The following is a 23,693-nucleotide window of genomic DNA, read 5'->3' as shown; positions in this document are numbered from 1 at the left end:
GAAGCAGAGGCCACACAGGCTCCTTGGGCTCCGTGATGCACTAGCATCGTAGCTTTGTGTTGCTGCATCCTTCCCACGCAGCTGTGCACTCAGCGCGAATACGTAAGATGCATCACCTCTTTTAAATGGAGATTCGCAAAGGCTCAAGGAATCTGGAGGCAATCATAGAAAAGATCTGAAATGAGCATGCATTTGGATACTGTACCAGTAACTGAGTTTTTTCTTTTTATTTTTAATAGTGGGGGTTGTATTGTTAAATGGGAATCTGGGGAATGTTATGCATGTAAAAAAAAAAAAGAAGTAGAAACGCAAAGCAGAAATTGACTGAGTTTGGAGTATGGCACCAAAGTAAGAAAGCAGAAGTACACTAGAGTTTGCAGTGAGTACCTCCCTAATACTTCCTCTCCACTTTTCCAAGCTTTGGGTCCATGATTGCTCAACAATTTGTTTGGCTTTGTATGTTAACTCTCTTTTCAGTCACCAGGTTCCAGGTGCCATCAGGATGCCGGCCAGACTTCCCTGGATTGAAGACCCCACCAATATGTCCTGGAGCTCAGCTTCCACAGAGACCCACCCTACTAGGGAAAGAGAGAGGCAGACTGGGAGTATGGACCGACCAGTCAACGCCCATGTTCAGCGGGGAAGCAATTAAAGAAGCCAGACCTTCTACCTTCTGCAAGCCACAATGACCCTGGGTCCATGCTCCCAGAGGGATAGAGAATGGGAAAGCTATCGGGGGAGGGGGTGGGATATGGAGATTGGGCGGTGGGAATTGTGTGGAGTTGTACCACTCCTACCCTATGGTTTTGTTAATTAATCCTTTCTTAAATAAAAAAAAAATTTAAAAAAAAAGACTCCTATTTCTAACTGATCAACTGTCCGCACAGATATCCAGCTGGCATCAAAAATGTAACATGTTCAAAACATAGAAAGTCTCTTTTTAAAGTCTTCTAATTATTCCTCACATCATTCAAAGGAACGAGGGTGCTAAGTAAAGGAAGAATGTGATTTATAGAGGTAGACCATTAGGCATTCATCAGATTTCTCTTAAAAACCCTAGAGACTAGAAGAGAGTGAAGTGACATTCACATTATTCAAAGATAAGTATCACCAGCTGTGATTATTCTGTCCTTTCAAATCACCCTTCAAGTATAAAGGAGAAATTAAAATCTACCCAAACATACAGAATCTAAAGGAATTCACCATCAGAAATCTTATCTTCTAAGAATTAATGAAAAGAAGTATTGCATGAAAAGAAATGAAGAAACTCCTTGGCTAAGTGAAGTGATTACTACTCTAAAGGGACATATATATGCACTCCTAAGGTCATAACTGTATCATTCACAATCACCAAAGATTAGAAGCAACCTAAATGCCCACTGATAGATGACAGGCTAAAGAAGTCCTGGCACATCCATTCCATGAAATACTATTCTGTGATTAAAAAAAAAAAAAAGAGGACATTGTGTCATTTGGGACAAAACAAATGGAACTAGAGATGATTACACTTAGCAAAGTCAATAAAGAAATGAAAGGCAACTACCAGATGGTTTCACTCATATATGGCATCTAGACATCTGATTCCTATGAACTTAAAAAAAAAAAAAAACAAACAAACAGAAGCAAGCAAAGACTCATGGAAATTTAAATGGTTATCCTTGGGAGGTGGGAGGATGGGGATACAGAACTTTGGTGGTGAGTGTGGCGTAGAACTATACATGGAGAGTTTATAAGATTTTAACATACTATCAGTAACATAAAAGTAATTCAAAGAATAAACGAGGCAATCAGTGTTAATATAGAATCAGGAACACAAACAGCAGCAAAAAAAGAAGTAAATACACGGGGAAGTTAGGGCAAAATGGACATAGCAATATAATATATGACCAATATTAATGATCCAAGACTAACTCTCATAGACCTAGAATTTTAAAATCCCAAGATTTTCCTCATATGGTTGAAACCTGAAGGAAAATGTTGAATGTTATGACTCAGGAAATGATGGATGAGCATTGGATGAACTCACATATAGGTGAAACTCAGGAAGTTAGAGTCAGAAAGGGAGAAACAGAGGGTGAAAGTTGTACTAGAAGTACTGCACCCAAGCAATGGATTCTGGAGGATGGAACAGAACAGGGGACTTGGAATGGGGGCATTGTGGGCCTAATTTGGGGGTTGTTGGGTATTGTGCAGATACCCTCAGGGTATTGCCCATTCCTGAGAGAGCTGAAACCCTACTCCCTGAGTGCCTTGTTGCCTAGCCAATCCCATCCCAACTTGCCACTTCTGGTTTTTATCCTATAAAGCCTGCTGCTGCTGTGGGTTCGCCCCTTTTGCTTCTCTCCACTCTTCCGCGATGAGACACAGAGAAGGGCTGGGAGGCTTAGTGGGAGGCAGCCATTTTGCTAGCTCCACGTGACCTGAACCACTCTGCTCTTGCCCATTTCTGAGGTGCCTGCATGGATAAATATTTGTGTTCCTGCTCCGCTCTGATCTCTTCTCTCTCCCTCGCAACGCAACCTGACAGGGGTGAGAGTATTTTGCAGACATCCATGAAGTGGAGCTGGGAAATGGTGTCCATATATAGACAAGTGTGTTGTACACCAGTAATTACCCTAATAAAATGTTTATATATATAAAGTCTGTTGTTGATCCAAGTTGATAGCAAAGTCCTATGGGGGCCCACAAAGGGGTCTAGTGTGTTGTTCCTGATAGAGATGACTAGTAATATTGGGGAGAGGGATTTATTCAAGGTCTAGGCCCATCATGTATGTTTGGGAATCTCAGAACTAACTGAATAGGGCCCCAGATGATGGGGGTGGCCTGAACAGTGACTAAAGAGTCATTGTTAAAGTATGCCAGTTTCTTGCCTTTATTCAGTTTTTTCAGTCCTTACTTTGATAAGGTTAGCTTTGGAGTAGGTGAGGGAAGTGTAATAGAAGGTAGGTGAGGAGGGTATCTAAGTCTAAGTAGACACTATTTCATTAGGAACTTTATACTGACTCACTGCAGACTATTGTGTACTTTTACTTTCCGGTATATATTTTGCCCTAATTTATAGGTACATGTGAGCATATGCTCTCTCTCATGGGAGCTGGTCTATATCTAGGTTTTGGGACTCTGTTGGTAAGTGAACCACCTGGAATGGAATTAGAGAATCCTATGAAAGGAAAGGTCTCACCCTAGTAATAAGGGTGTGTCGGGAAATTGTGAGGATGTGCTTGAGCTTGGCAAGGCTTGAACCTGAGGGGTGTGTCTATCCTATTATTCTCTCTACAGAGAAGTTGAGCAAGGAGGGGCAGTAGCAACCCCAAAGGTGTACCTTGTCCTATTAGACTCCCTGCCTTAGAAAGCTCCCTGCATTCCTGATACTATGGCCATTAGATAAAAAGAAAGGGGGAGATGTAGGGCATTAAGCTGATACTATGCCTATTGCTGATACTATGGCCTATTTATATAATCATTGTTTTGCATGAAAGAGCCCACCCATCCCATTGATCTATCTTCTTTCTACCTCAAGACCCGCCCTGCCTGCAGGGTAACATTAATCCCATCGATTAAACCCCTCGCAACAGTTGCTAAGGAAGTTAATATCTTCCCAGAGTGCTTTTGCCTTTCTCCACCCCCTTTCCTAGCCATTTCTGTTTCCGACTTGCCACTTCCAGTTTTATCCTATAAAAAAAAACATTGACTCTCTGATCAATAGACCCTTTTGCATTACCACACTGCCACGAGTTCCTGAGTCATCTATCTCCCACATCGCTGAGTGCGTAGCAGCCCAGGCTGAGTCTGGTTGAATTCTCTCCAACCCAGAAAGCATGCACCTGAGGAAGAGGTACCCCCATGCTAGCCCCACAAGAGTGAAGGGTTGGCATCCCATGTCTGATGTTTCTGGACAAAGTCTGAAGTGAAACATGCTGAGGTGGTACTCATTGCATTTATTAGGTTGGGATCAGTAGATGCAGTATCATTTGGTATGAATTGAGAGAAGCATGCAGGAAAGTGAGCCCCATTCTAGAGGTTCCAGGATTGGGGAAATTATAGACTTCATAGAGGAATTAGGAGGTTCCTGCTGTCTTATGGTTTAAGAAGGAAATAGATTGTTATTTCTATAGTCACACTATTTGGCAATTGGGTTAACATTGAGAAATGCCTTTGTTGGGATTTGCTGTATCATACACAGCTGTTGGTATGCTTCTAAATTCTGCTTCTAAGACCCCTTCTGTTTCATTGGTTTAATCCCCCCTGTTTAGCACTGTATTCTATTTATACAACCACTGTTAACTAAGCACCACCCTGCCTCCAGGGCATTGGTTTAATCCTCATTGTTTTGCATGCTTTTTCCTTCTCTCCACCCCCATCCTACGTACATCCTCTTCGGACCTAACTCTTCCGCTTCAGGATATATAAGGACAAGACTGTGATTAGAGATAGCTTAGATTGCGCTGGGTTCCACGTGAATAAAGACTGAACTGCATACCACTCAGCCATGAGTCCCTGGTCGTTTCTCTCTCCCACCCGTGAAGCTAGCCCAACATATCATCACCATAATTTATATCCTTTGATATTATTTGTATATCTATGCCAGTAGTTGCTTCTGTTCTCCCTGGTCTAACCTTTAAAGGAGTCAACATATCAAAGACTTAGTCTAAGGTCTGTGCATTAAAAAGTTTGAGACATTCAATCAATTTTCCCCTCTCATATTAATTAAATAGTGATTTATATGACTACAAATTAATAGGAGTGTACATAAACACCATTTGTACTGGCAAAAGTCTGTGTCCCATCCTATCCTTCTCCCCCTCCAGTGCAGCTGAACTTCCACCCTCACCCTTAAGCCTGAGAATTTTACTTTTGGTGCCCTACTCCAAATTCAGTCAAATCCTGCTTTGAGTTGACCTTTCTGTTCTTCTTTCTCAACTTCTGCTTATAAGTGGGATCATCCCATACTTGTTTTTGTATTTCTGACTTAGCTCACTTAACATAATTCCTTCTAGCTCCATCCAAGATGGGTCAAAGAAGGTGGATTCATTGTTCTTAATAGCTGTGTAGTATTCCTTTGTGTATATATACTACAGATTTTTTTTTATCTACCTGCATATCAGATTTCTCAGGGGGAAAAATAAACTAGTATAGTCATAGCCCTTTGGAATATAACTAAAATAGGTCTACTAGCTATCTACAAAATGGAGACCACCCAACTCTTCATCTAAACTATTCCAGCCTCTAGGTTCATGATTATCCAACAACTGGTTTGGCTTTCTATGTTAACTCTCTTTTTAGCCACCAAGTTCCAGATGCTAGCATGATGCCAAACAGACTTCCCTGGACAGACAACCCCACCAATGTGTCCTGGAGCCCTGCCTACCCAGACTCCCACCCTATTAAGGAGAGAGACAGACTGGGAGTATGGATCAACCTGTCAACACCCATGTTCACCAGGGAAGCAATTACAGAAGCTAGACCTTCCACCTTCTGCACCCCATAATAACCATGGGTCTATTCTCCCAGAGGGATAAATAATAGGAAAGCTATCAGGGGTGGGGATGTGATATGCAGTTCTGATCCCAGGAACTGTGTGGAGTTGTACCCCTCTTATCCTATGGTTTTGTCACTGTTCCCTTGTTATAAAAAATTAAAAAAATAAAATCCATTGTATATTAACAGGGGGTTTATGAGTTTAGTCATGAGTCATATACACATGTTGCAATGCTACAGAACTCAAGTTCAAACCCCTGGCCCCCACCTATAGTGAGAAAAGCTTCATTAGTGGTAAATAATGCTATATGTTTCTGTCCTCCTCTTAGAATCTCTCTCTCTCTCTCTCTCTCTCCCTCCCTCCCTCCCTCCCTCCCTCCATATTATTTTCTGTATCTTATCTTTCTTTTAATTTTACCTTATTTCCTTTGGATAAAGACACAGATAAATTGTGAAAAGGAAGGAAATAGAGACACCTGCAGAACTGCTTCACCACTCATAAAACTTTGCCTTTGTAGGTGGAGACCAGGGAACTTGAACCAGAGTCCTTGTGCTTTCCAATGTGTGACCTTAACCAGGTGCACCACCACCCAGACCCTGTATCTTATCCTTTATCTCTTTATCAAAGAAAATGGTAGAAAACATAGTTGCTTGGAGGGGTGGGGGTATGGTGCAGGCACCAAGTCCTGGCAATAACGGTGTGACAGAAAGAAGTGGGAGTGAAGAACCTAGTAACTTCCATTTTTGATATATAAGAGTAAGAGCTCACATGTCTGGTAAAAGAAAATGGAAGAGACCATTTTATAAAGCAGTTTATAAAAGTTCTGAACAAACAGTTCAAGTTCTCACTTAGTTGAAGTCATATTACCTGTCTCACTGTTTAAATCATTTCTATTCTGAAACACCCAAGTATGGCAAATGGAGACACTGTACTCAATTAGAAATAATATTTTTTAAACCCTAAGACCACAGGAACATCCCACTTCCTCTATAAAGCCTATATTTCCCTAGTGCTGGAACCTTTAGGGTGAGGCTCATTTTCCTGCATGCTTCTCTCGATTTGTACCAAATGATATTGCATCCATCAATCCCAATCTAATCATTGCAATGAGTACTATCTCAGCATGCTTCACTTCAGACTGTGTCCAGAGATGTCAGGCATGGAATGTCAACCCTTCAGCTTCATTACTCGGGTAAAACCTTTCCTTTCATAGGATTCTCTAATTCCATTCCAGGTGGTTCACTTCCCAACAAAGTCCCAAAACCTAGATATAGACCAGGTCCCATGAGTTAGAGCATATGTTCACATGTATACATAAATTAGGGCAAAATATATACCTGAATGCAAAAGTACACAATAGTCTGCAGTGAGTCAGTATAAAGTTCCTAAGGAAATAGTGTCTACTTAGACTTAGATACCCTCCTCACCTACTTCCTATTACACTTCCCTCTATATAAAAAAATGAAATAAGATGCTTACACATTAAAGCCCTACCTTCCTATAAAATTGAAAGTTGTGTCTTTTTTTTCAAAATATATATACACATACACATACACCAGTTACGTTCACTGCCAGGAATGCTCTCATCCACCATACCAAAGGAGGTCACGCTCTTCACTTTTTTTTTTTATCATGCAATAAATTTCCCTGTGTATTATGACAGGACTGTGCCAAGTACTCAGACAATACTTAAGGATATGAACATTCACTCTCTTTTCCTTTCCATTTCCTGAGGGATCTATTTGTTATAGAGCCCATCAAGTCTTTTATTTCCCTCGTCAATATTTTTATGAACAAACCATTTTCTGTGTATGCCTGTGGCACTGATTATCCTCCATGAAATACCACACAGAGCTTTTTGGTTAAATTTTTTAAAAGTAAAATAAAAGATGGAAATTCACCTGCTAGGGGTTCTCCATACATGGTGTAAAGTTCACTTCTCCCCTCTATTGTGTTGCATTAAGAATACAAAGGTGTAGGGTTGATCATATTTATTTCTTTCACTACAATTGAGTCATATGTGCTGAGCATATAGCAAATAAGAGCTAGAGGAACTTCTAAGAACTAGAGTAAGATGGTACATGGGTTGGGTTTGAGATGGAGGGATGGTGAATGAAAGGATGACAAAATGATTAGTGAAAGGAAATGGAGGAGCTATTTGCTCTCATGCACACCTAGTGGGTAGCCATGCCATCACTTTGTAATTCTCCCTTATAATTTGGTCCACTGCTTGAGAAAGAATGTTGCCTGGAGTTACCAAGAGTCCAAGACATTTTTTTACTTGACAAAAGAAGTTAGATGAGTCTAATAAAACCCCTGCAGCAAATAGGAAGTATTTGTACTAAGCAAACTGCAGAAAAGACTGGAGATCAGGGATCTCTACTAGATGTCAAACAAACAAACAAACAAACAAACAAAAAAGCCTTGAATCCATTTTTCCCCCTATCATGATCATGTCCAGTGCATTCCCAAGCATGAAGAAAAGAATGAATTTAAATTAATACAATTCACACACCTTCCTATTCCCTGTCCCAGGTGAAGAAGTAAGTTAGCACAAAGAGCATAGGGAGAATTCCAAGGCTTTACTTCATGTCATGCTCCTGAAGATATATTTTTGGATGAATTTACAGATGCTTTTGTGTCTTATTCAGATAGTAGTTCACGTAGTGCAGTTCTGTTACTTTAAAAACAATTCCGATTTCTTAAAATGTACCACATGACAACTTGTGTCCTGATCAATTTAACACATATAAACTTTCTAAAAGAAAAATAATCATTCCCTCCTCGATACTTGCTAATCTATTTCACAATGAATTTGGCTCACATAAACTGGTAGAGACAGTAGAACTATAAAGTGATAGTTTCTAATCTCATGATATCAGCTTTATAAAACAATATCAGGGGCCAGGCACATACATTACAGTGCACAGCGACCCTGATTAAAGCCCCTGGTCCCCACTTTCAGGGGAAAAACTTCACAAGTGGTGAAGCAGAACTGTGGGTGTCTCTCTGTCTCTTCTGCCCCTCTCAATGTCTCTTTCTATCCAATAATAAATAAGTAAATAAATAATAGTAATCAGATAACTATTTGGGAACATATAATATGTAAGACAAGTTGTTAAATAAAGAGACAGAAAGACAGAAAAGGGATCAGTTGGTGGTGTACATGGTTGAGCACACATAGTACAGTACCCAAGGACCTGGGTTCAAGTCCCCAGGTCCCCACCTACAGGGGGAAAGCTTCATGAGCAATGACGCAGGGCTGCTGGTGTCTCTCTGTCTCTACTTCTCCCTTTCTCTCAATTTCTGGATGTCTCTATTAAATAAAAAAAGATAATATAATAAAAAAAGAAAGAAGAATCAGAGTATTGTTCTCAAAGATGTTTTAGGAGTTTAAGGCCTTTTCATTCAAACAATCAAATGTCTGGTTTGATCTAACACACAGTGTCAATAAAGTGAAAAACAACAACTGTGATTCACAGCTTTGAGAAGGATTTGAGATCCACATGGGAAAAGAGCCTGGCTTCCAATTTCATGTAAAACATCGGAGGTCTCATTGGAAATGTGTTTATGGGGAGCAAACAGGATTTCTTAGGAAGACAAGTGTCAGAAAAGAGAAAAGAGCAGGCACACTCTTCAGCAGCCTAACAATAGACTAAATTTAAAAAAAAAGTGGAAATGCATCAGTTGTCTGCAAGTATTGTATGAATAGTGGGGACACAGTATTGTGAGAGTCATGATAGAGGAGGAGATCTGGAATTTCACGTGGAGGAAGGAATAATTCTCATCTCTGAGGTGGTCTACCAGAGAAGGACAGGTGTTTCCCTGGGACTGAGAAAAGGAATTGGGGGAGGGGCAGGTGGTGGTGCACCAAGTTGAGTACACCCATTCCAGTGCACAAGGAAACAGGTTCCAGCCGTTGGTCCCCACCTGCAGGGGGAAAGCTTTGTGAGTGTCAGAGCAGTGCTGCAGGTGTCTCTCTGTTTCTCTTCCTCTTTATCTCCCCCTTCCCTCTTCATTTCTGACGGTCTCTATCCAATAAATAAATAAAGATAAAAATAAGAGAAAAGGAATAATACTAGACTGATACTATTTGAATCTAAACTGGATTCTTTTTTCCACCTTCCTTTTATTTTCTTAGGATGAGTGATGGCTTATAGTAAATACAGCTGTTGGTACAACATGTGTAAAATTTCTCAGTTTCCTGCAAAACACTCTCACCCCCAGCCTAGGTCCTCCTCCACCATCATGTTCCAGGACCTCAAAGTCTGCCGTGCACTCCCCAGAGTCCTTTCCTTTGGCGCACTACACCAAACTCAATCCAGGCTCTGCTTTGTGATTTCTCTTCTGTTCTTATTTCTAAGCTTCTGTCCATGACTATGGTCATTCCACTTTTATCCTTCTTCTTCTGGCTTATCTGTCTTCACATGATTCTTTCAAGCTCCATCTGAAATGAGCTAAAGAATGTGAAATCATAATTCTTAATAACTGAGTAGGATTCCATTACATATAGACTAGAACTTTCTCAGCTACTCATTTATTGTTGGATGCCTTGATTGCTTTTAGCTATTACAAACTGTGCTGCTATAAAAATACGTATACACAGATATTTTTGGATTTTGTGTATTTGTCTCCTTAGGATATAGACTTGAATCTTAAAAAAAAAAAAAAAAAGATGAGTAGATACTCTCCAGTGTGAGCTATAAAAGATGGCTTTGGGGTAGAGTGGCAAGTAGCCAGAGTAGATGTGGAATGGGGGAATGGGGCCCAGTTTCCCCGGAGGACTGGAAACATTTTCTTCCATGATCTGCTAAGAAGTGAAGGCTGCTTCTGTAGCCAGTGAGTATAATCAGAGGAGATTGGCACGTCAGGGTGGTATGCCCAGAGACAAGGGTGATAGTCAGAATATACACTATGTATGTGGAAGAAATAGCTCAGCTTGTTAAAGGACCAACTTGCATGTTTGAGGTTCACAAGTCACAGGTTCAATTGCCAGCACTACCTTTTGCCATAGCTGAGCCATGCTCTAATCTTCTCTCTCATAACAGATAAACACATTTCTAAAAGAAACATATTGTTAGGGAGTCGGGAGGTAGCACAGTGGGTTAAGCATATGTGGCACGAAGCACAAGGACCAGTGTAAGGATCCCAGTTCGAGCCTCCAGCTCCCCACCTGAAGGGGAGTCACTTCATGGTGATGAAGCAGGTAGCAGGTGTCTGTTCTCTCCCCCCTCTCTGTCTTCCCCTCCTCTCTCCATTTCTCTCTGTCCTATCCAACAAGGGTGACATCAATAACAACAACTACAACAACCATAAAAATCAACAAGGGTAACAAAAGGGAAAATAAATAAAGCAATATTTAAAAAAAATAAATATATTCTTTAGATTAGTTAAAATTGATATGTGGTCAACATGAGAAAGAAATATGGTTTGTGCGGGAATTAGAAGTGAGATGACAGAGAAGTCTTTAGGGACCATCCCTCTGGGCTAAGCTGAGCATGTCACTTTCATCTGGACTACAGGAGAAACATAATTCATCAGCTCCCAGCCTCATCTCTCCCAAGTCCTTGCTTCCTAGGTAGAGAGTTGATTCAGCAGGTCTGAGTCAGCACAACTAAAGCAAAGACTGGGATCTACCACTGGGCTCCAGGGACCTCCCTTCAGGGACTAAGTAGCTTCTTTGCTACCCTGGCCCAGAATGAAGGACACCAGACCGTATGTGAGCTCTTTGTGCAGGACTCGTGGCTTTGTCATCCACTGGACATCTGTTCCTGGCCTAAAAAAGCTAAGAACCTAGGATAGCATGTGTAAGCTTAGACTCTCAGTAAAATCCAGGGTATATCTATCTGCCAAGAAGCAAGAAGACTGGATGCCAGAGAAGACTGTGTGAGGTTGACATTTGGCAGAGTTCTGCACAAGTGCTGATAAGAAGCATTACACATTGGGAGGTGGACAGAACTGGTTCCTAAAGGGGATGGCAATTTCCATGGGTACTAGGAGGTCTCAGATTTGATTCAAGCAAGTAGTGGCAAGGATAAAGATAACACAGATAAAGGATTTCAGCCACCAAGTTACAGATGCGACTGATTCCATCCTGACCTTTCTGGGCAGACAACCATACTATGTCCTAGAACCTCAACTCCCCAGAGCCCTACCCCACTAGGGAATATAGAAACTGGCTGGGAGTATGGAGCCACCTGCCAGTGCCCATGTCCAGTGAAGGAGAAATTGTAAAAGCTAAACATCCCACCTTCCACATCCCACATAGAATTTTGGTCCATACTCCCAAAAGAGTAAATGACAGGGGAAGTAAACCAGAGAGTCCTGTACCCCCGTTCCATCAGGACCGGAAAATTTGTCCCCAAGAATCTTGTTTTTATACCATCTGTGAAAGGGATGTAAATCTGGAAAAATGCTAGAAAAAAAAAAGAAGAAGAAAAAAAGAGCAGTGAAAGGAAAGCATTTTTTTTTAAGCTAGGAGGAAGGAGAAAGGGGAGAGTGAATAGAGCAGGTAGAGGGAAACAAGTTCCTCTCACAATGGATAGGACACCCAGTCCCCTAGCAATGGAAAAAACAGTAACAGTTAATTTTGGTCAACCTGAAGGATGGGGGGGGGGGAAGGGACACATTGTGTATATTTAATAGTAATAATAAAATAGAACAGAGTAAAAAACCCTAAAAATCATGAATAAAACAATTTAGAACAACTATTGGCAAACTTAGCAGTTAAACAAAAATAAAACTGGAGTATGATTGTAGATTGCAGGGGTGGGGTTAGACTTTACGCAAAAAAAAATAGAGAAAATGTACACATATAGTAACTACTGTGCATACTGTTGGCTGTAAGCCATTAATCCCCCCAATAAAATTTTTTTTTAAATATTTAAAAATATATATGTAAAAAAGTCTTTGATGCAATCTTCACCCCTAAGTTTCATGAGCAGTGGAGTGGTAGTGCAAGCCTCACTCCCTTTCCCTCTCCCCTCTTATCTCCCCTCCCCTCTCCCTTCTTGTCTCCCCTTTCCCTCTCCCTTCTTATCTCCCCTTTCCCTCTCCTTTCTTATCTCCCCTTTCCCTCTCCCTTCTTATCTCCCCTCCCCTCTCCCTTCTTATCTCCCCTCCCCTCTCCCTTCTTATCTCCCCTCCCTTCTCCCTTCTTATCTCCCCTTTCCCTCTCCCTTCTTATCTCCCCTCCCCTCTCCCTTCTTATCTCCCCTTTCCCTCTCAATTCCTCTTTGGTTCTACTCAATCCATCAATAAAGTCACTGGCTAGAATCTCCCTAACCACTCCCACTCCCTGCACTTATCTTGAGAATTACTAGTGGTTATTAGCATAAGCAGGAAATTCAGACCATGAAACAGTACCAACAACGAGCATTTCCCTTTAGTTCTTTTCTATCTTTGCTAGCTCTGGTTTATGTTTGTGTGGGGGATTAAAACTGGGACTTCTGTAGAACCTGAACTGGAATTGGCGTATTGCACCAAAGTAAAAGACTCTGGAGTGGGTGGGTGGGGGGAGAATACAGCTCTAAAAAGGATGACAGAGGATCTAGTGGGGATTGTATTGTTATATAGAAAACTGGGAAATGTTATGCATATACAAACTATTGTATTTACCGTCAAATGTAAAACATTAATTCCCCCCCAAAAAAAAAACCTGGAACTTTGAAGCCTCAGGCAAGAGAACCCTTATGCTATCTACCCCACCCTCTACCTTTATTTCTATCATAATCTTAAGGGATTTAGTGGTTTAATTGATTCATTATCTGTCACCAACTGTTGAGCCTCTTGGTATGAGGGACCCTGGAGATTTTAGTATACCCGCTACCAAGAAAGCCCTGGAAATGGCTGGGGATCAACCAAAATAATATCACTATCATCAATGTCACTGGCTCTACTTCTCCGAAGAACTCTTCTAATTGATTTGCTTCATTATCTCAACTGTATAAATCTTTCTCTCTTAAATTTACCAATATCTCAGACCCCTGCTCAACCTCTCTGCTATATGAAAGGCAAAGAAGATTGCCACTCAGAAAAGCTACTGTGTTCCCATGACTCTTTTTTTCCTTTATTTTAGAAGACCTTAAACTCTCTCTATACCTATTTAGTTCAGGTTCCTGTTTTACCATGTTGGATAATCTTGAATGGTTTATTTCTTATTTTCCTAGCTTATAGTAGAGAGGTCTGATATCTGTATTTTTTTCTCTTTGATTAGTTTATTTTTGCAATCAACTGAAGTTTTTAAAAATCTTGACCTGTTCCCTTTGGGGAATGCTTTTTTTTTTTAACCTCCTACCTAAGCTTACTAAAATTATCTCTGCCATCTGATTGCTGAAGAAATTTATTGTACACACATACCCATGATCATATTTTATTCATCTTCCCTGAAAATAAAAAAAAGAGGCACCAGATATTCAAAAAGTCCCAGAAATCTTGTAGAGACCAGAATGGGGACAGCATCCTGAAGTGTGATTATAAATTAAAATGTCCCCCTTGGCTACCTCCAGAATAAGACAATACCTCCTATCACAACCCCCACCCCCACCCCCGGTCTCTTTTTCCTCTCATGTTGGTATAGAATGCTTCTATTGATGTGAAAACGCACCATCCTGCATTGAAGTATAATTAAAGATAGATTCCCACTCAGAGTGCAGGATGATAGCAACGCCACTATGGGAACTGACACATAATAACCAGTCAGCTAGGGGACGCTACCCAGAAGTAACACATCCTCACTCAGATAATTTCTGCCTGGGACCATGTGGCTCTCACAACAGACCGAGTGGTGAATTTGGAAGAATGAAATCAGTGACCTGTGTTGTGAAAGTGTCCAAGGTCATCTATAATTATATCAGGCTAGCCGCATACAGAGAGCTATATCTAGCCTACCTCTAGCTTTTATTGAGCAGGAAGAGAGGATTTGACCCAAATCCAGAGTCCTAATTTTCCACATTGAAAGGATCTAGTCAGAAAAGAAAACACTAAGCAGAACTTGCACTGGACTTGGTGAACTGCACTAAAGTAAAGACCTCTGGGGTTGGGGAGGAGGAGAGGGTATAGGTCCCGGAACATGATAACAGAGTAGGACCTAGAGGGGGCTGTATTGTTATGTAGAAATGCTATTATACATGGAAAAAGTACTGTATTTTACTTACTCTTCACTATGAACCATTAAACTCCCTATAAAGAAATTAAAAAAAAATAGGGGGTCAGGCGGTAACGCAGCCAGTTAAGCACGCATGGCACAAAGCACAAGGACCGGCCTAAGTATCCTAGTTCGAGACCCCAGCTTCCCACCTGCAGGGTGTCACTTCACAAGTGGTGAAGCAGGTCTGCAGGTGTCTATCTTCCTCTCTCCTTCTGTGTCTCCCTTCCTCTATCTCTCTCTGTCCTATCCAACAACAACGACATCAATAACAACAACAATAAAACAACAAGGGCAACAAAAGGGAAAAAAAATAGTCTACAGGAGCAGTGGATTATTGGTGAAGACACCAAGCCCAGAAATAACCCTGGAGGCAAAAATAAAAATATAATATAATATAATATAATATAATATAATATAATATAATATAATATAATATAATATAATATAATATAATATAATTGAATTTGCTTCAAAAAGTGAGATGAAAAACAATGTAGGGTCTTCATAGCCACATTCAGTGAAGGGATTTTTCTGATTTAAAAAATACTTTGTTGGGGGCCAACTTGGGGTGCACATAATCTTTTTTTGCCTCCAGGGTTATTGCTGGGGCTTGGTGCCTGCACTATAAATCCACTGCTCCTGGAGGCCATTTTTTTTTTTTTCCTATTTTGTCACCCTTGCTGTTGTCCTTATTGCTAATGTTGCCATTGATGTTGTTGTTGTTGGATAGGACAAAGAGAAATTGAGAGAGGAGGGGAGACAGAGAGAGGGGGAGAGAAAGACATCTGCAGACTTGCTTCACCTCTTGTGAAGTGACCCCTTTTCAGTTGGGAAGCTGGGGGCTCGAACCAGGCTAAGCTACTGCCCAACTCCCCAGTGCACATGATTGAGTGCACACATTACTATGCACAAGGACCCAGCTTCAAAACCACACTTGCCACCTGCAGGGAGGTTGCTTCACAAGAAGTGAAGGAGATCAGGTTGGCAGGTGTCTCTATGTCTCTCTCCCTCTCTACCTTCAAAAACCCTTCTCAATTTTCGATGCCTTATCAAATAAAAAATTTTCAATTGTCTTCACACAAACACACAAAATCTCTTAAGAAAATACAAAAAAAGGGAGTGGAGGAATCCAAATGTTTTTTGGATACAACTTCTTGTAGGATGAATATGGGATGATCTCACTGTCAGGCAGAAGTTGAAAAACAAGATCAGAAGAGAAAACACAATTAGAACCTGAACTGGAGTTGGCACATTGCACCAAAGTAAAAGACTCTGAGGTGGGAGGGGGAGAATACAGGTCCAAAATAATAACATTTTGGGGTTGTATTGTTATGTGGAAAACTGAGAAATGTTATGCATGTAACAAACTATTTTATTTACTGTAGAATGCAAATCATCAATCCCCCAATAAATAAATTTAAAAAAAATAACAAAATAAAAGTAAAAGAATGAGAAAGTTGGGAAAAAAGGGGGAGGGGGCTCTCCCATGCTCCATAAGTAAAGCAGACTATAAATTCAAATCAACTGTTATCATATGTGTAGAAAAAAAGAAAGTGACTTTTCAAAGAATAATGCACTTTTATGTCAAAGTGAGATCTATAGAAATATTTTGATTGAATATCCATTTCTCTTAACTTGTACATTCTTAAGTTAAATGATAAACCCAAGTTCTAGAGTTCAAGTGTATCCTATTGTAAGCAAATACAGTAAGGTAAATTAGTTGTGTATAGGATTCCTTCATCTTTGCTTTAATTTTATAATAAACACTTTAGATAAGAACTTCTTCATGATTCATAAATTAAAGCAAACAAAATAAGCAATTGCTTCTTGACCGCTATGCCTATAAAATTTTTTTCAATCACAATGGTTCCTGTTACATGGAAAACAAAAGGTTTGCTTAGCAACTACCCTAAAAGAGGTCTTTGTACTTACATTTATATGGTTTAGTCACTGGGAAAGCATCATTAATCATAACAGGGTCTGTTGGGGAGATTTTCAACTACAGTAAATATTTATATATGTATTTGTTTGAGGTGTTATTCTGGTCTCTCCAGATAGTTTCTATTTACTCAAAGTCTCCCCAGGTGACCTTAACCTGAGAACTAGCTATACACTATGATTGATCAATCATTTCAACTGTAAACATTCAAGCGAAAAGCCACACTGAAAAAAAAAAAATAATAATAATAAAGAATACAGGAAAAGGAAGTACCAAGTACTTTCAGAAATAGCTTTTGATCTCAATGGTTCATTCAGGTCTCTGACATAAGGATTCCTGGCCTCTCCATCTCTTTTTCACTAACCTAAATTACAACCAAGTCACATGGAAACGCAAAGCCTATAACTAGGAAAATCCATGTACCTTGTAAGAAGAAATAGTCCTCAAAACAATGCTTGTCCAAAGTGTAGGGAAATTGTGAGGAAGTAGCTGAGGTTGGCAGGGCTTGACCTGAGAAGTGTGTCTATCCTGTTAGTCTCCCTCTCTATGGAGAGGTTGAGAAAGGAGGGACAGGAGTAACCCAAAAGGTGTGCCTTGTCCTATCAGACTCCCTGCCTCACAAAGCACCCTGCATTCCTGATATTATGGCCATTAGATAAAAAAGAAAGGGGATGATGTCTGGTAATTGTCCTTACAATTACCGGAAACAAAGAGCTACATGGCAAACATTCCAGAAACACCTCCTCTGCTCTACGTTCTGGCCTATATGGTGGAGAGGCAAAAGGAGTCTAGGGAATACGAAATGGACTCAGGTAGAAAGCATCCCATGAGGTGGTTCTGGGCATTTGGCATCCTGAGTGAACAAGTCACTGTTGAAACCAGATGCAGCAGTCGCCTTGAGCAGTCTGATATCAGTTGTACCTCACTATCCAATACTTCTAAACTAAGTGCTTAGAAAATACTACTGTCTTATATTTCTATATAATTATTAACAAAATAAAACCAATTGTTCTTGTTTTCCAACAAATCATCATCAAGACCTAGAGAAATTTGGTGATGCAACTGACAGTGTCTCAGTCCCTCTGCTAATTTTTTTTTTCTGCTTATAAAATCTCACATTGCAATTTCAGATTTCTTTGAACAGTATAAAGAATACATTTTTCCCCCAGTTCTGGAACCTCTAGGGTGGGTCTCACTTTCCTGAATACTTCTCTCAATTCATACTAAATGATATTGCATCTGCTGATTCCAACCTAATCAACACAAGGAGTATCACCTCAGCATGCTTCACTTCAGACTGTGTCCAGAGATGTCAGGCATGGAGTCAACCCTTTACCCTCATTACTCAGGTGAGACCTTTCCTTTCATAGGATTCTCTAATTCCATTTCAGGTGGTTCACTTACTAACAATGTCTCAAAACCTAGATATAGACCAGGTCCCTTAAGATAGGGCATATGTTCACATGTATCCATAAATTAGGGCAAAATATATGCCTGAAAGCAAAAGTGCATAAAAGTCTATAGTGAGTCAATATATGCAGCAAGCAAGTAGAAAGACCTAAAAAGACACTATAAAGTTCCTAATGAAATAGTGTCTACTTAGACTTAGATACCCTCCTCACCTACTTCCTATGACACTTCCCTCACTCCAAAGCTAACATTATTAAAGTAAGGACTGCAAAAGCTGAATAAGGACAAGAGACTGGCAGACTTTAACAATGACTCTTAGGGTCACTATCAGGCCACCTCATCAGCTGGGGCTTGAGTCGGGGAGTCCTGAGAATCCCAAACATATATGATGGGCCTAGACCGCAAATAAATCACTCTCTCCATTGTTACTGGTCATCTCTATCAGGAACAGCACAATAGGCCCCTTTGTGGGCCCTCATAGGACCTTGCCCTCAGTGTGAATCAACAATGTAGAGAATGTTCCATCCTCGGAAGGGAGGCCGGACAACATACTCTATGTTCCACCTGAGGAAGATGGGTCCTGAAATTGGGGCAGCATGGAACATTCCTACTCATGACCACAGAATGTGAGCTCATATCTGTAAGGATGCAGAGGCCACTTAAGCTCCTAAGCTGAATATAGGCCCCAGATCAGATCAAATTGATGGAGTTTATAATCAACAATATTTATACACCTTTCCCATATTTGGGAGATACTCTTTTCCCTTATCCAGCTTTCTGGTCCTTTTTCTAGCCATGACATCATCTCCCCAGACAATAACTTGGATATACCTGCATATCAGATGTCAGGCTCAGAAATAAAAAAAAAAAAACTAGTATAGTCATGGGCCCTTTGTAATATAACTAAAATAGGCCTACTAACTATCTACAAAATGGACACCATCAACTCTTCATCTGATCTTTTCCAGCCTTTAGGTTTATAATTAGTCAACAATTTGTTTGGCTTTATATGTTAACTCTTTTTTGCCCTTCCACCTTCTGCACTCTGTAACAACCCTGGGTCCATACTACCAGTGGGATAAAGAATAGGAAAGCTATCAGGGGAGAGGATGGGATACAGAATTCTGGTGGTGGGTATAGTGTGGAGTAACTCTCTTATCCTGTGGTTTTTGTCAGTTTTTCCTTTTTATAACTAAAATTTTTTTAAAAACCAATACAATTGTTCGAGGATGCTTAGTTTGTTCAAATAATGTCATACAACTCTCAGTTTACCACCCCCTCTAACCGCCAAGATTGAAAAGCATCCTTTAGCAGAAAAGCAATTACAGAATTCCAACTTCCTACCTTCTGCACCCCATAATGATCCTGGATCCATACTCCCAGAGGGAAAAATAATAGGAGAGCTTCCAATGGAGGGGATTGGATACAGATCCAGAAGTCTGGTGGTGGGAATGGTATGGAATTGTGTTGGGAACACGTGTAAGCCTGATAGAGCTTAGGGAGAACCACCCCCGTCTTTGGTCTTTGGATGGAGGTCTGAGAAGATAACCTCTTGGTAAGTCTCTCTCAACCGAGGTGAGCATAAGGGGGGAAACTCAGACTTGGTTCTTGCCTTCTTGACTCTCAGGCCCACAGAAACCCCAGTACTTCCCTCCATTAACCACAGGCCACATTGCCGCAGATTCACTTATTCAAAGTCACCTTCTGATCACAGAAGAACACACCTTATCACACACTTCATCACACACCTCAGACCCCAGACAAGAGAAATGCCAAACTATATGGCCTTTTGATATCCATCTTCTCTCTGTCTCACCCTACGGGTTTAACCCCTATGCTTCTCTCAAATACCTTTGGATAATTAAGTTGCTTGTGTCATGGAGAATAACTGTCTTGTATCTCATCAATTCCTGTCATACCAGCCCCCTACCTTAGGGGCATGCTGACTGTTAAGAAACCTGTAATTTCTGTCATATTTCAACAATAATTACCTCCATTGCTTTGCTATTTAACTCATGTCAATTTTGCTAATAAACGGACTCTTGGATTCTGGGATTCTAAGGACTCAGATTCTAGATTCACGCTAAGAGTCCCCTGGTGTCTTTTACTTCGTGTCACCCCGGTCGTGAGCGAGAAAGAACCAGACCGTTACCTTTCCCCTGGAGGCCACCCAGCCAGAGAGGGAGAGAGTTACCCCGAAAGAATTGTACCCCTCCTATCTCACAATTTTATTTATCATTGTTAAATTAATAAAAAATCACCCTTTAAAAGTGAGGTCTACAACTTCTTCCTTGGATTATCTCAAAATTTACCCCTTGTATTTCTTCTTTTCCTCTATGCCTATCTGTATAAAAGACACCCTGCTTTCTATAGAAGGCAAGAGATTTATATATATTCCAAAGTCTTTGTGGTTTGATATGTCAATAAAGTAATCACACTTCAAGCACAAGTAAACAAATAAATAAATAATAACAGTATCATTAAATAAAATATAAAACAGCCTTTAGCAGTTCCTCAATGATTCACACATCTGCCTATTATCTCTATACTCACTGATGACTTAATAAATTTTATGACAATATGTATAAATGTAGCAAGATGACATTGACCACTTGTATTTTTTTGCTGTGACACTGGCCTAAAGCACATTTGACATCCCAACCTTCCCAGACCCACTTTTTATTTAGGTTTTTTTTCTTTTCATTTTATAGAAAGAAAGAGAAGGATAGATAGAGAGAATAGGAGACACATCACAACAACTTCTTCCACTCTTGGAGCTTCCCCTGGTTCTATGCTGCAACAGTGACAGGGCTAAAACACAAGGTATACTCTCTCCTAGGTGAGCTGTCTTCAGACCCCAACATTGATGTTTTCTTTTTTTTAATTCGTTTTTAAAATATTTATTTATTTCCTTTTGTTGCCTTTGTTGTTTTATTGTTGTAGTGATTATTGTTGTTGTTGTTATTGGTGTAATCATTGTTGGACAGGACAAAGAGAAATGGAGGGGGGAAGACAGAGAGGGGGAGAAAGACAGACACCTGCAGACCTGCTTCCCTGCTCGTGAAGCGACTCCCCTGCAGGTGGGAACTGGGGGATTGAACCGGGATCCTTATGTCAGTCCTTGCACTTTGTGCCACTTGTGCTTAACCCGCTGCGCTACTGCCTGACTCCCATCATTGAAGTTTTCATCCACTTCATTGAATCATACCTTTAGTATCATAATGAATATATTGTTGGTGAATTAACCTTCTTTAGCCCATCTTGGATGGAGCTTGAAGAAATCATGCTACATGAGATAAATCAGAAGCAAAAGGATGAATATAGGATGATCACACTCATAGATAGAAGTTGAAAAACAAGACCCGAAGGGAAAACACAAAGCAGAACTTGGACTGGAGTTGGTGTATTGCATCCATGTAAAGGACTCTGGGCTGGAAGGGAGGGTTCCGGTCCTGGAACAGGAAGGCAGAGGAGGACCTAGTGGGGGTTGAATTGTTATGTGGGAAACTGGGAAATGTTCACACACATATGTACAAACTATTGCATTTTACTGTCAACTGTAAACCATTAATCCCCCAATAAAGAAATTAAAAAAATTAATATAACCTTGTTCCTAGCAGTAAAATATGTTTGTACGTTGCTGATTTCAAAAGGTACTCCTCTGCTTACAAAATAAACATGTCTTCTTTTCAAAGATGAAAACTTCACTTAGAGCAAGATCCACCTGCAGAATCATTTGTTCAGGCCCTGACAAAGTAATTGCAGGTAGTGCTTGAAAATCAATGGATTTAGGAACTTTTTCACAGCAACATTAAGTGTTGACTTTTATGTTGATAATTTTGCATGGTCTGTGACTGAGCAAATAAGCAAATAGTTCCCCCCACCACCACCAATTTCCCTCCCTTCCTCTATTCAACACCAACTAGTATTCCTAAGTCCTGGGATGTTCTAGGGTTGCAAGTGTCTCAAGCTAATTCTAGTTCTGACTAGCTCCTCACACCCTCATCCAAGTCTCCAGAATCTCCCAGTCACTCAGCACATTGGGAAGTCAAAATGAGTAACTAAAACCAAATTCCTGGGAAGTTAAAATGAGTAACTAAAACCAAATTCCAAACACCCAGAGTAAGTAATGCCTACAAATCAGAGCAAAGCAAACCCGGCTTCCTTTCCTTGTGGCTGTCACAAAGGGAAATTTGAGAAGCAGGCACCAAGGGCCTCTCACTGACCTGAAGAGATCTCGATGGGGCTCATCTTGGTCTGCGTGATGTTGACATGAACATGAACGGCCACTTTGCTCTCCACGAGGCCCACCTCCACGCTGCCCAGATTCTCTGCAAAGTGACTGAAGAGCAGGAGACCATTGGGATTCCAGGTCCTGAATTGGAAACTGACAGAAAGCAGGTCCTGCTCAGGGCGGCCTGGCACCTCCAGGTAACTGGTGGCATTGAAGAAGACAGGCACGGTGTAGGGCTCCACGCATGAGAAGCTCAGGTTTCCCTGCAAGATAGAAGGACAGGCTTTGAGGCAGGCGTGGGAGTGAGGCAGAGTCCACCTGAGTTGGTGGATAAACAAGCATAACCAGGACAGAGAGGGAGCCCTTGTGCTCCATTTTGCACAGGTATCTTGACTTGAGCTCCTTGGAGTGTGGACCCAGTAGGATGCAGTGTTGGCCACTCGGCTAACCAGCACCAACTATTATGGAGTGAGCTGAGCTAGGGTGGAGGATGGGGATACTCAACGTAGTGAAGGCAGCAAAAATCTTATTCTCCACTGCACCACTGGTATGTTGCACCAGCCAAGGCGGGGGGGTTCATGCTCTCTTCTGGATGCCTCTGTCGCATTCTTATCAAGACAGTACTCGAGAATCCAGGATATACCTTCCCATAAAAGGTGCCTGCAATGCCAGACACACTAGCCAAGTGCTAATCCCAGGGGGGTTGCTATCTCAACAGAGGAGTCATCAATGTGATGGTCTTTCTAACTTGATAAACCTCTCTTGCTATCTAATTAAAAAGTGAAAAGGTTGTTGGTACATACGTCAAATGTCTCAATTTTCTGCAAAACAAAAACAAAAGATCCTCTCACTTCCAGCCTAGGTCCTTCTCCACCATCATGCATCAGGACCCCCCCCTTTTTTTACCACTACCCCCCCAGAATCCTTTACTTTGTTGCAATACAAAAAATCCAATCTAAGTTTTACTTTGTGTTTTCCTTCCTGTTCTTATTTTTCAACTTCTGTCCATGAGTGAGATCATCCCATATTTATCCTTGTCTTTTTGGTTTCTGTCACTTCAGATGATTCCTTCAACCTCCATCCAAGATGAGGTGAAGAAAGTGATTCCATCATTTTTAATAGCTGAGTAGTACTCCATTGTGTATATAGACCACAACTTCCTCAGCCACTCATCTGGAGGGAAAGGTACCACAGTTCCAGAGTGTCTTCTAATGCAATGGAGTCCAGGGTAGAAAAATATTTTGTTCCTCCAGGGTTATCACTGATGTTTGGTGCCTGCACTATGAATCCACTGCTCCTGTAGGCCATTTTCCCCATTTTTTTATTGGACAGAACAGAGAAAAATTGAGAAAGAAGGGGAAGAGAGAGGGGGGAGAGAAAGACACCTGCAGATCTTCTCCACCACTTGTGAAGTGACCCTCTACAGGTGGAGAGCCAGGGAGCTCGAACCTGGATCCCTGAGTGGGTCCTTGCTTTTTGTACT

The 23,693-nt window shown here is 40.8% G+C and overlaps 1 protein-coding gene across 1 annotated transcript in view; it reads right to left on the bottom strand.

The window, feature by feature from the left end:
- Positions 1-23,693, bottom strand: part of CNTNAP2 (contactin associated protein 2) — a 2,382,269-nt gene that overhangs the window by 1,170,866 nt on the left and 1,187,710 nt on the right. Inside the window, exon 8 of the mRNA XM_060195676.1 lies at positions 22,203-22,473. Within this exon, the coding sequence (XP_060051659.1) occupies positions 22,203-22,473 (271 nt within the window). The remainder of the gene's footprint in view (positions 1-22,202; positions 22,474-23,693) is intronic.

The sequence above is a fragment of the Erinaceus europaeus genome, chromosome 8, assembly GCF_950295315.1.
Source record: "Erinaceus europaeus chromosome 8, mEriEur2.1, whole genome shotgun sequence".
Taxonomy (NCBI): Eukaryota; Metazoa; Chordata; class Mammalia; order Eulipotyphla; family Erinaceidae; genus Erinaceus; species Erinaceus europaeus.
The sequence above is the reverse complement of the archived record's forward strand: the minus strand, read 5'-3'. Positions and strand labels throughout refer to the sequence as shown.